This window comes from Myripristis murdjan, chromosome 13 (genome assembly GCF_902150065.1).
Source record: "Myripristis murdjan chromosome 13, fMyrMur1.1, whole genome shotgun sequence".
NCBI lineage: Eukaryota > Metazoa > Chordata > Actinopteri > Holocentriformes > Holocentridae > Myripristis > Myripristis murdjan.
Genome location: NC_043992.1, coordinates 6,274,836 through 6,288,095, shown reverse-complemented (window position 1 = coordinate 6,288,095; position 13,260 = coordinate 6,274,836). Strand labels below are relative to the sequence as shown.

Sequence of the window (13,260 nt, the reverse complement as noted above, 5' to 3'; positions counted from 1 at the left end):
TTTTCAAGTAAATTTTCTTTGAAGAGCCTTCCGCCCTATGTGCGCTGGGATAGGCTCCAGCAACCCCCTGCGACCCTTGTGAGGATAAGTGGTTTAGAAGATGAATTTTCTTTGCAGAAATTTACATTGAAGCTTCAAATAAATACTTTGGAAGTGCAGAAAAGCCTCACTGCTGCTTCTCCTCTGCTCTTCCCCCTCTTTGTCCAACATCTGCTCATCCTCCCTCTGCTTCTGTGACCATTCTAGGTAATCTGGACCCTGGAACAGAACAATAACAAAATTCGACTTCCATATTAAAATCTGGACACAAAACACAAAATCAAAATCCAGGTCAAAGAGGCTGAAAGATGTACAGAGAGCAGCACAGAGACGATTCTGAGCAGAATGGTTGTTGTTCAGTTGGTATGTTATTGTACATTTACACACCATAAATATGGAATCCAGGTCTGTTGGATGCTGCTGGGCAGACTGAGCACTGGGAACCTCTGAGCTCTGTTGCTGGACTCTGTGGAGGACACACACACACACACACACACACACACACACACACAGATTATTGGATGTGATGTTTTGAAAGAGGAACTCGGTCAACAGAGTCTGAAGGGTCGAACCAATTTTGGATCTCATGAATCTGATGACAGAAAAACCATCTGATTTATCGTCAGTTTGAAATAATTACCCATCATCCACAGAGAGGTGGCTGTTTTTGAACTCAATAGGATCAACCTTAGAGTGGTCACTCCTCAAGGACACACAGCTGGGCTCAGGTCCAGGTCCAGGTTCAGGTCCAGGTCCAGGTTCAGGTCCAGGTCCAGGTTCAGGTCCAGGGGACTCTGGTCTCTCCTGCTGGATCCTGATAGAAACATTATGAACACAGTGAAGGGATCTGCTTTTCTTTCTTAGTAACACTAACATACTAAGATAATAATGAGTGACTTCTTTTCAGAAACAGTGTTGTGTGTAAAATGGAATGTGAACACACACAGAGCTTTTCCTGTGAATAAAGCTGCTGTGCTGATTTGCCTGCTGAGCTCTGAGATGGAGAACAGTCATGGACAGTCAGAGATCCTCATCTCACCTCTTAGCTTTGGTCTGGCTGTCATGTTCCCCAGACAGAGTGCTTTCAGAGGCAGGGAGCCCCTCCTCTCTCTCCTCAAACACATCCATAGCCGAGCCGACACCTTGACACAAACACAGCGGCTGATTCATGACAAGCTTTCCATGACAGGATGTGTGCTGTCTTCCTGTCAGCACCATGTCACATATACAGAGTGGATGTAACACTCAGAGCAGCCGCCCTTTACATCAAACCCACTGAGCAGCTTCATCTAGAGAGGACTTTGAATCCTCTGGGACATGTTCACATTGAGATAGTCGGTGTTAGTAGTGTAAAATGTTATATAACAGGTACAATAATCGGTGACAGTGTTATGCTCTCTCAGTGGATCAATGGCAAAATAAATGAACTCAAGTCAACTTTATCCAAGCTGTCAGACTGGTTCTGTAACTTGGTGCATATTTCATTGATGAGGTGTTGAGATTAAAGCTCACCTGACGCAGACTTTGGTCAGCATTAAGACACAAAGGGAAACCATTTAAGACAAAGATGATTTTGTCCTCAATCAACATTAAATATCATGACATAATAAATTTTTAGATGCTGAAACACGTTAACCCCGTTTTGAAAGCTTTTCCACATGTGCTGGTCCCAGTCTGCTCTCCAGTCCTCCAGCTCTAAAACACAATGTAGGAGCCTGTTCATCAAACATTTCTAATGATCCCTGGTCGGCTCTTTACCTGCTGAGTCACATCCACATCAAATCCAAGAGACTTTCAGCTTCACCTGGAGAGGAAGCACAGAGAGAGAAGACGCTGCTGCTTCTGCTGTGACAGTCCTGAGTGTGTGTGTGTGTATACTTCTGATCTGATGGTGATGGTGATGTCACAAAAACACTCGACTGTACCAACCTGTTTCTTGAAGTGTGAGGAGGAGAAATTCATTTGGAGCTCATCCAACCCCAACTTGGACAAAACAAAATGGGCAAAGTGCGTCACAACAGCAGCACCCAACATGCAGCAGCAGGTCCTCCGGGACATTGGGCTTGAGGATTTCATCCCACCAGCGAGCCCAGCACTCATCTTACCTTGTTCATTGAGCCCTCCAACTCCGAAGTCCTTACCTTAGTGGCCACACATGTTTCTTCAGCACTAACTTAACTGACTAGTTTTTAACACTACATTCCCAGTACTTATTCAATAGTGTCTAAAACAAGGAAATAACAACAGGCTGGCTGTAAGTTGTATGGTGGAAAGAAGACCCACAGTGGCTTATGCTGCAAGGAGCCATTTTACTGTACAAAAAAAAAAGTAATGTGATACAACATTAATGCAGCTTTGTTTAAAAAATACCAAGTTACTTTTTAGAAAAGAGGTCAGATTCTTTGTACTGGAAATTTTAGTGCAGTTGTGCAGTTTCTGATGCTTATATGGATAGCAGACAAACTCTGTACTCAACTGCATGATCACTCCTGACACACTCTCTCTCTTTCTCTCTCTCTCTCTCTCTCTCTCTCTCTGTGTGTGTGTGTGTGTGTGTGTGTGTGAAAAGCAGCTGAAAAGACCAAGAAAATGCAATAAAATCGAATAAATAATTCTGCTCGATGTTCCGTTTGGTTTTGGTTGAAAGTGGAAGATGAAGGGTTTTTTTTCCAAGCGGTTGAAAAGACAGAAATGTCGGGATGTCCTTCCTTCATCCGGTTGAAATTGAAAGTGAAAGAGGAAAAGAATAAGTTTTCATGTGCAGGTTGAAAAAACACCCTGGTCACACGGAGTTTCCACTTCCTTCATGTGAAGAACTAACTCTCTAAATAAATGTCAGAGTGCCGCCTTCCCTTCCACCTGGCAGGTTTGCTTCTCCTCCGCGCGGATTCGAACCTGCAACCTCTGCATCAGCTGCTTCCTGAAGCTTTGTGTCGCTGCGGCTGCTGCAGAGCCGCGCTGGACGGATCCGCTGCTGTGTTGTCAGCGCTGTGCAGAGAAACAAACACACACACACACACACACACACACACACACACACACACACACACACACACACACACACACACACACACACACACACACACACACACACACACACACACACACACACACACACACACACACACACACACACACACACGGTTTCAGGCTTTTCCTGCGGCGTCGGGCTGATCCCGCAGGATCCTGCAGCTGGAAGGCACAGCCTCTCCATGGACAGAGCGGCACCTCATCATTATAATTTTCTAGTTCTACTTTTGTGATAAATTCCTTGTAATTTAATATTTGATATTTGTGAGTTTTTTCTCATAAATTTTACTACTTTAATATCAGAATTTCTGATTTTTTTTCTCGCAAATTGGTGACTTTATCAACCCAGAATTGTAAAGTTTTCTTCCTCATAAATTTGTGATTTTTTTTTCTCATAAATTTACCACTTTGATCTCAGAATATCATCATTTTATCTCGTAAATTTACGAGTTTAATCTAGAAAATTCTGAGGGTTTTTTTTTTTTTTTTTTTTTTTTTTAGAATATTACCCCCTGGTACGCCATAGTATATGGTAGATCACATCCATATTGGGTAATGAACGCTTTTTATAAAATAATGATACTACAACAACAACAACTACTACTACTACTACTACTAAGACTAAGACTACTACCACTAATAATAATAATAATAATAATAATAATGATAAGAATAATAAATTATTTGTATTGTACATATTATCGGACTTGTGATGATCACTGGCTGGTGATTATAATTTACCCAGTTTTTTTTTTTTTTTTTTTTTTTTTTTTTTTTACTGCTTTTAAAACAGACAAATTAAGAAATCCTGTCTCTGACAGCTGAGCGGCTCATAAATATTCATTAAACGTGGAGCGGCGATAAACTGGGCATGCGCTAGGCGAGACTCTACAGACAGCGCATGCGCTGCTTTATTACTTCCGGACTACAAACGCAAATAAACCGACACCGCTGCAACAGAGAAAGACAGCCGATTTGTGCCGGAAAAGTGGCGGAGACTTCCAGAGTTAGTTGGAGACAGACGCAGTGAAGGTAAAATGCGAGCGAAACAGCGCAGCTGAGCTGAGTTTGATGAAATGGAAACCGGCGGCGGTGGCGAAGCAGACAGGTTTGACCGTGAGAGCCGGGCGGCGGTGGAGGTTTCGGTCCAAGCCACCATCTCCGTGCTCGAGCTGGAGTGCCGGAGAGGCGCCGAGGCGACGGCCGCGGTCCCGCAGATCCTCCGGGAGATGGGCAGAGACCTGACCGACAAACTGCTCCGGCTGCACCGGGAGAGTCGCTCCACGCTGGCGAGGGAGAACCAGGCGCTGAGAGCCGAGCTGAAGAGCCAGGTGCAGGCCGGGCTGCTGCTGGAGAGGCAGCTGCGGGGCCAGGTGGGCCGGCTGCGGAGGGAGCTGGCTCACCTGGAGAGGGAGGTGAAGAGGATCAGCGAGGCAGCCAAGAGGAGCAGAGACTGCCTGGACAGACAGCGGAGAGAGAGCACCCTGAGCGGCCCGGTGCATGTCCTGCTGCGGGGCGGCTGCCTGCTGGGTGAGCCCGCATCGCTCACACTGCCTGCACCACAAACTTCATTCATAAGTGCAACGAGTGCAATTGGCAAGGAATCTCCCTTACTATAATAATAATAATAATAATAATAATAATAATAATAATAAAAAAACAAGAATAATAATAATAACCATAATTTATATTGCACCTTTAAAAACAGTTTCTAAAGTGCCTTGGCAGACACAGCAGAAAGCAAAATAATAACAGAAAGCCAAACGAGAGCAAGACAACATGGAAGTCAAATCAAGATTAAGTTAAAATAAAGACAAGATAAAGATAAAACAGGAAAACGACGCAAAACACAGTTGAAAGAAAACAGGATGTTGACAGATATGGACGGTAAGGGAGAGAAAAGGCATATATGTACAAACAGACACACACACCCACACACAAATGTGTGTGGGTGTGTGTGTACATATATCTATCTAAGAAAAGAAAAGGCTAGTTTAAAGACGACATCATATAAAGGTGAGTCTATAAAAAAAATGTGATCTTTTTTTCATAAATTTACACTTTTAATCTCAGAATTTCAGCGTTTTGTCTCACAAACAGTATGGTGTTACTGTTGTCAAAATACAATTATATATCTTGATAAAAAAAAAATTAACTAACGCATTTCTGTGTTAATTACTTCTTTTTATTTATTTATTTTTGCAGTGTTCCTGCTTTCTATGACAGTGACAGTAGAGAGAAACAGGACAGGCAGGGGAGAGACAGGACGATCGGTTAGCTGCGGTTAGGACTCAGTTTTGATAAGTGGTACATGCTCTACCAGGTGAGCTACCAGGGCACACCTTCTCAATTATCTCTGTCGTTTTCCCCTCCATCTTGTGGTGTTTCCAACAGGCAGCCCTGCCGTCTCTCTCTACACCAACCAGGCTGTGTCTGACCCTGCAGCGCTGGCCGTGGCCATCCTCAACTCTGCAGCGGCTTCAGGTCAAACCAGCACCGACCCGCTTGCCCCTCTGCTGGTGACGAGCCGGCCCGTCCCCAGTCTGACCTCAGTGCCTGTGGATCTGAATCAAGCTATCGCCAACCCTGCTGCATGGCCACCTGCCACAAATCAAGCTGCTGGTAGCCCTGCTGGTTCTCTGGTCCCTGTGATTCAAGCTGCCTCCAACCTGCCACCCGTGTCTTTGGAAACCCCCAGTCCATCCCTGGTGGCTGCTGGGAGTCAGGCCATCTCGACTCCACGAGCATCAGGGACTACAAGCCAAGCCGTCATGAATCCTGAAGCGACATTAGGAGCTACTGCTCAACCTGCTGGCGCTCCCCAGCTCCCCCTGTTGAGCCCTGCAGCCGCATTGGTTCCTGCACGTCAGCTGGACCCCGACTCCCAGCTGCCCTTGCTGGGCGTCAATCAGGCTTTTCCAAAACTGATGTCATTGCCTGTGGCTGAAGGTCAGATGGCCACCAACCCCGTGGTTCCATCAGCAGCTCCCTCCAAACCAGAGGTAGGTCCGGTTTAACATTTTTATGCTCAGGATATGCTGAGTTTTATGTTTTAGTCAATTTTTTTTCTTTTTCAAAGAAAACAAAGAAAAATCAAGGGCCCGATAAATTAATTTACGTCAACAAACCGGACAGCTCAGCATAAGTCTGCATGGAGCAAACTGGCCTGACCAAATGAAAACTGGAGGAAACTTAAATATAAGCTAACCCAGTTAAAATACACATGAGGGGAGAAAGACAAGTACAACAACTTAAACTGACTCAACATTTTAAGACCTTTCCTTAATCAACCATTAAGAATCAAAAGAACTACTCCATCACAAACCATAATGTTCAGTAGGAGTGTGTGTGTGTGTGTGTGTGTGTGTGTGTGTGTGTGCTCTCAACGAAGGTGGACGCTTTTTCTCTAACTCCCTCCTGCCCTTATCTGCCCTGCTTTGCTCTCTGTCTTGTCTTGTGCTGTCTTTCGGAGCCTCTCTCTGCATTGCTCTCCGAAAATCTACAACAATGGATCTGATCAGCTGGTCTCTCAATGCAATTGATCAAATTTTCTCTACAAGGAAACTGGGCAAAGGAGATCCCGCATGCCCCCCCGGAACATTTGCCGCCGGGTACACCATGGACTCCTGGGAGCAGTGGAGGGTTGTGTGCCTGTCGATTCTTTCCGTCGAGGATGTTGAAGACGTCTACATGATTGGATTTATGATAACAGGATTTCTGCTGTTTGGTGCTGGCGGATACCTGATTTATCGCAAAGTTCAGAGGGTGTTGGCACCAGAGCTCCAGAGCTTTTGGCTCTGGAGAAGCTGCCAGCCATAGAAGGTTTGGGCCGAGCTAACAACACTCAGACTCGTGCGTTGTGCGAATTAATTCGCGAATTAGTTCACAAGCAGGAAGAAATTCCTGGACTTTTACACCAGATGGGTAACAGCTTGGAGAAGTTGGAAACTCAACTCTGAGGAAATGTGCCATAATTGGAAACCTTTCGGAATCACCGAGAGAACCACACAGACTTGAGGCTGATGGAAATTGCAGAGTCGGCCTGACCCAAAACAATCACTTTAACTACAATTCGGCACCCCAGCGACCTTGGAAGGCCGCTATCTTCACTTTTCTCCTGGATGGTTATGCAGACAGCTGCTCTCCCCCCTCCCTCCCCATCACCCTCCACCTGGGATCTTCTACCCTGTTCAGGACTCACAAGGCCGTCTCCCAGGCAACGGACGGGGCTGTCATCTTATCAGACAGCAGAGACAATGTTGAGACTGTGTAGGGAAGAAGGTCCTGGACTTACACACACACATACACAAGGACAGACATTCACACATCCCTTGGAACTCAACACCTCGTTGGCCCCCCACCCCCTCTCCCTTCCGTTACAGTGCAGGTTGTGGGTGCAGAGTAGGGCTGGGTATCGCCACTGACCTCCCGATACGATACGATTCCGATACACTAGGTTCCAAGTCGATATGATTTCCAATACGATTCAATATCGATATTTTAGTTATAACACCACTTTTGCTTTGATAATGGAAGAGATTCTCAAAGAACTCGAGTCATGTTGTAATGTTTAATATGTGCTTATTGTGCTGGGGTGTTTTTTTTCCCAATGCCATGTTGTGCTCCCCTAGGAGCCCAGTTTGACATTTGACCCCTTGCCCTTGCCTTGCCCTTTGGCAGCTCTGGGTGGGAGAAGGTATCTCAAAACAAAGAAATAGATATTAGTAACTAATGTTGGTCAATATAGTGATATCTTATCAATACTGTGATATGAAACTAGATATGGTCTGGGTTTTCAGATATTGGAATATCGTGCTATGGTATACGTGTTGTCTTTTCCTAGTTTTAAGTCATGTCATTTTCTGAACTTAATAGACTGTTGTAGCTGTTTTATTATTTGTCTCCACCTGCTTGGTCATCATAACAGCATTACTGATGATTGCTTGGCAGAAATCTCTTGTGTGTAAATATCATATGAAAGTACCAACAGTAATCCCTACAATAAAATCACAATATCCATTTTGTTGATTTTGTCCATATCGACCAGCCCTATTAGTAACATATAAGGAAAACAACTAAAAGATAAGGCAGGATTTATCACATGGTGTTAGCTAAAATGTGTCCATCATATTTAGTTAACAATGTACTGAAATTATGTAAATAAAAAATGTTATGTGAAAACCAAACCTATGCGTTACTGTGGACATACCTTACGAGGCGTTTGGTGTAGTGTAAAGCAAATTTATTGTGGGTTTGGAGATGCACACACTGAGATAAAGTTTCACTTGTTTTTTTTTTTTGTTTTTTTTACAGGAACCAGTGAAGAACAGCAGCAAGGACAACCCTGGTGCTGGAGGTGAAAGAGGTGAACTCAGATTTCACACTGCTGGGGAAATCTGTCACACACACATGAAAGTGTAGGGAGCTGTAGGGAGCCCTACCACTCAAAAAAAAAAAAAAATTTCCTTATATTTTTATTTCCTAAAGTGTGTGAGCTTGACTCAGTTGACACTAAACAGGTGTTTGAGAGAGAGAGAGAGAGAGAGAGAGAGAGAGAGAGAGAGAGAGAGAGAGAGAGAGAGAGAGAGAGAGAGAGAGAGAGAGAGAGAGAGAGAGAGAGAGAGAGAGAGAGAGAGAGAGAGAGAGAGAGAGAGAGAGAGAGAGAGAGAGAGAGAGAGAGAGAGAGAGAGAACAGCCAATCAGCTCACAGGACGCTGCTTTGCACATCAGCAGCTCTGCCGGTCGCATGAGAGTTTTATTTATTTATTTAAAAAATGGAAATGGCTCCTTCACATGAACATGATAAGTGTCACAGAGATTTGCTGAAAAAAATATTTTGGGGAAAAAAACATAAATATGTAATCTTGATGAACAGAGGATCTTTACTGGTTTAATCAATGGCTGGAAGGGGACTTTAATAAACGTAATGCTTGCCCAACATTCCTGAAGGGCAGAGGCGACAAACGCCATGCCAACAACCACAAGGTGGAGGATTCTTATTTATCTTATCTGTATGAGTTTTTGCTTTGTCTGTGGATCAAAAGTGTAACACTCAGTGATGGTAAATTCAAACCAGTAAGGTGTTTTTCTCCATTTGACACTTTACTGATTTATTTTCCATTGAAATTCATAAAATAGTGAGTTGCTGGTAACCTTTTGAATCTGCTAGCCACCACAATTTATGCTTAAACAAGGTAGTTTCCTGTCGCCATGTGGTAATTTAAGGTCTTTTTGTTTTTTTGTTTTTTTACCTCTAAACTTTAGGCCCTGAGGAGGATAAGAGCATCAATAAACAACAGGAGAGAAACAGGAGGAGAAAGGAGAAGTATCATCAGAAGCGAGTCTTCTGCGATCACTGCAACAAGGGCTTTCACTACCGACACCAGCTGAAGCAGCACATGAGCTGCCACGACAACCCTTTCTCTTGCGACCAGTGCGGGAAGAGTTTCCATAAGGAGAAGACTCTCCAAACTCACCTCCAGGCTCACAAAGCAAAAGACGCCATGGAGGACAAAACTCAAAACCTCATGTCATGCAACCAGTGTGACAAAAAATTCAGACTCGAGAAGAATCTTGAAAATCACCTGCTGTGCCACGAATCGCGGAAAAAATCCTTCAAGTGCCCAGTTTGTGAGAAGACGTATGCCAAGATGAGTTTGCTCAAGCGACATGAGATTGTGCATGCTGAAGTCAGGCCGTTCATTTGTGATACCTGCGGGAAGGGCTTCACCGCCAAAAGCATCCTTCAGGAGCACCAGTCGATTCACACTGGCGAAAAACATTTCACCTGCACCACATGTGGGAAGAGTTTCAGGACTTCCGCTCACCTGTTTTCTCACAAGAGAGTGCACTCAGACGAAAGGCCTTTCAAATGCTCCGAATGCGGTAAGGCGTTCAAGTTGAAACGGGCGCTGGTGCAGCACCGGATCGTCCACACGGGGGAAAGGCCTTTTGTCTGCCAGACATGCGGCATCGGATTCGGCCTGAGGAACAACCTGCAGAGGCACCTGCGCCTCCACACAGGCGAGAAGCCATTCAGGTGCGAAGAGTGCGGGGAGCAGTTCTCAGGAACGTGGGCGCTGAAGACCCACATGCTCGTTCACGGAGCCACGAAGCCATTCATGTGCGACCTCTGCGGCAAGACGTTCTTCTACAACTGTAAACTGGAGGAACATCAGCAGATGGTGCACCGGAACCAGGAGAAAGGGCGGAGCTGGCAGAGAGACGGAGCAGCAGGGGTAAAACCATTCAGCTGTAAGATCTGTCTGAAAGGTTTCTCCAGCACCAATTTGTTAAGAATCCACGAAGAGAGCCACACGGACGAGAAAGAATTCACCTGCGCCACCTGCGGGAAGTCTTTCCACCGCAAGTGCACATTCGTCTACCACATGCGCCGGCACACTGAGGAGAGGCACCTCAGTTGCGACACCTGTGGGAAGAGGTTCCTGTTGCTGAGCCGGCTGAAGGACCACATGACCTTGCACACCGGGGAGAAAAGATACAAATGCGAGCAGTGCGGCAAAGCCTTCCGGACGCGCAACAACTTCTACCGACACGCTCGGCTGCACAGAGGAGAGCGGCCGTATGAATGCCAAGTCTGCGGCAGCAAGTTCAGCCAGTCCAACCAGCTGAAGTCGCACATGCAGATCCACACGGGGGTGAAGCTGTACTCCTGCGAGCGCTGCGGACAGGGCTTCTCCGACTCCAGGCAGCTCAAGAAACACAACTGTGCCGACAAGTACCAGAACTCGTTTGATAACGGCGCAAAATGTAGCAGGAAACAGAAGAGCGCTGTTCTGACTTGAGGGGGGGGCGAGGTCGATCAACTGTGTATCAGGCCTACAGATGATGACCTCGTCAAATTCTGCTTTGCAATGGAATTCAGTAACAAGGAACTGGAACTTCTGCTTCAGAGGCTTTTGTTTGTTTGTTCGCAATTTTGTGACTCAGAATGAGTTTTTTCTCACAAATTTAGCATTTTAATCTCCGACTATGGAAATTATGAGGGTTTTTTTTTTCTCTCTCTGAAGAATGCTCTGACTGCAATGAAACGGCTGCTATGGGGGCGAACATCATCACACATGAATCAAATGTGGCTCATTGAATCCAAAGAGTCTCAGCTTTCCAGTCAAAGCCAGTTGATGAAAGTCCAAGACTGTTTAGGCCCCAGTCTGCACAAACACACCATTTTACAACAAGTCACAAGAACACGTGGACTACAGGGTTGGTGGCCCAAAGTGCATGGGATTAGCAGAAGGTGGGCATGTCTGCAAAGGGGAGAGCCGTGGCTGCCCAGAGAACCCATTTTCATTCACACATCTGGAGGTCAAGGAATCCCACTAGCATGTCATGCTAGGTTGTCGGCAAGGCAGCTAAGTCAGTGGATTCCTTAGAGCATTAGGTTTCTAGTTTAAGTCGATTCGAAAAATTGGAAAACAAGGCGATACTTAAGGGAATGTTTTTTTTTTTTCCTCCGTCCCTCTGACTACCCAGTTCCTCTACTGAATTCAAACTGCTGCTGTCAGAAAGCTAAAATCCACCCTGTCCTGTTCAGCCCAGGAGGAAAGCTACCAGACACTGTGTTTAGGATATTTATTTTTTTTGTGAAAATAATGGTGAGCATCACTCCCATGTTGCATTTTGTACGCTGGGTAGAAAACAGTGACCTTCACTTTCACAGTCTGACTTTTTTTTTTTTTTTTTTGATACAAGAACTGACAATATTTGACTGTTAAATCAGTTTTATGTTGATTCAGATGCTTTTTTTTTTTTTTTTTGGTTTGTTTTTTTACATGTATGAATGTAACTCATAATTTGCATTGAGAACATGCACATGCACACTACCTGAACTCTGGCTGGTCAGCTCTGGTGTTGCCTGTATGGAGCAGCTTTGACCAAGCACTCAGGTGTTGCCTGGTTAGTTACCTGACACTCGTCTCTCTCAGCTGTCAAGATGTATTTTTGAGGAATTTTTCTGTTGATGTCTTTCATAAAAGAATTACTCGTAGAAACTGAGTCTTCCTCATAATAAATAATAGATTTTATTTAATTTGTTAAAAAAAATAACAAAATTATATGAATAAATCCAGATTTTGAATTATCTACCACCTGTGTGTGTTGCTCATGTCTGTTTTTCAGTATGACCATTACTTTGAAGGACTGTTAGGCTAATGTTTTTGTCATTTTAAGCAGAGGGAAAATACTTTGTGCGAAGTGTGGCTGCAGTAATTTAACTGTTGAGTGATTCTGTCAAGCTATAATTTATCTGTCTTCATGACATTAACCATCTTTCTAGTGGATCATTTTCTGTTTCTGACATTAGAGTCGCTTGTGTCACTAATGGGTTTATTTTGAGAGATTTCAGTTCACCCCTGGAAAAAAAACATTTTAGTGTTATGTTTCGGTGGAGCGGTGACTTCACAACTCGTCCGGTTCTTTCTGATTACAGTCTCGGTGGCTCTTTCCCGCGGTGTACGTTCAGTCATGTCACGTAGAGCCCCGGAAACACCACTTTGAGTACACTCATCTGGTACATTCACACATTCATCATCAACATTTTCATCCTTGTTGACCCTGGGATGTACCTCTCTATCACTACATTCTATGTGTGACTCAGGCGTTTGTGTTTCTTTTTCTCTGGCTGACTCTGTGAATTTTACCAACCTGTGCTTCTGAATCTTCTCTTTATCTGGATAGTACAACAGGTAAGCTGGGCTGTTTTTATCATATCCCACGAACACAACAGCTGTAGTTTGGATACATTTGGTTCCCTGCCATTTAACAGTTCGTATGGTGTTTTCTTTGTACGTTTGCTGTAGCATATGTTTCTTACGTAAGCTGCAGTCTGGATAGCGTAGTTCCACAGCTTGTCTGGTAGCTTACTCTCTATCAGAAAACACCTGCCCATATCATACAGTGTTCGCCACCCTCTCTCTGCAGTGCCATTTTGGTGGGGCGAATACAGTGCAGACGTCTCATGTCTAATCCTATTTTTTCTCAACAGTGCCTGGAAATCTCGACTTGCAAACTCAGTGCCGTTGTCTGAACGGATACATTTTACTTCTCCATAAGGTGCTATGTCTGCCAAAAACTGTTCTGTGGCCTGTATGGTATCACTCTTAGATTTTAGAAAATACACCAATATGGTACCTGAGTAATCATCTATGAAACACTGTGCATATCTGTGCCCTT

The 13,260-nt window shown here is 44.6% G+C and overlaps 1 protein-coding gene across 1 annotated transcript; it reads left to right on the top strand.

Moving 5' to 3' along the window:
- Positions 1-4,015: 4,015 nt before the first annotated feature.
- On the top strand, positions 4,016-12,173 carry LOC115370368 (zinc finger protein 83-like). The gene is made up of 4 exons (XM_030067360.1): positions 4,016-4,599; positions 5,464-6,071; positions 8,383-8,434; positions 9,334-12,173. Exons 1-4 carry the CDS (start codon positions 4,146-4,148, stop codon positions 10,872-10,874), a joined length of 2,655 nt encoding a protein of 884 aa, XP_029923220.1. The 5' UTR covers positions 4,016-4,145; the 3' UTR covers positions 10,875-12,173.
- The last annotated feature ends 1,087 nt before the right edge of the window (positions 12,174-13,260 follow it).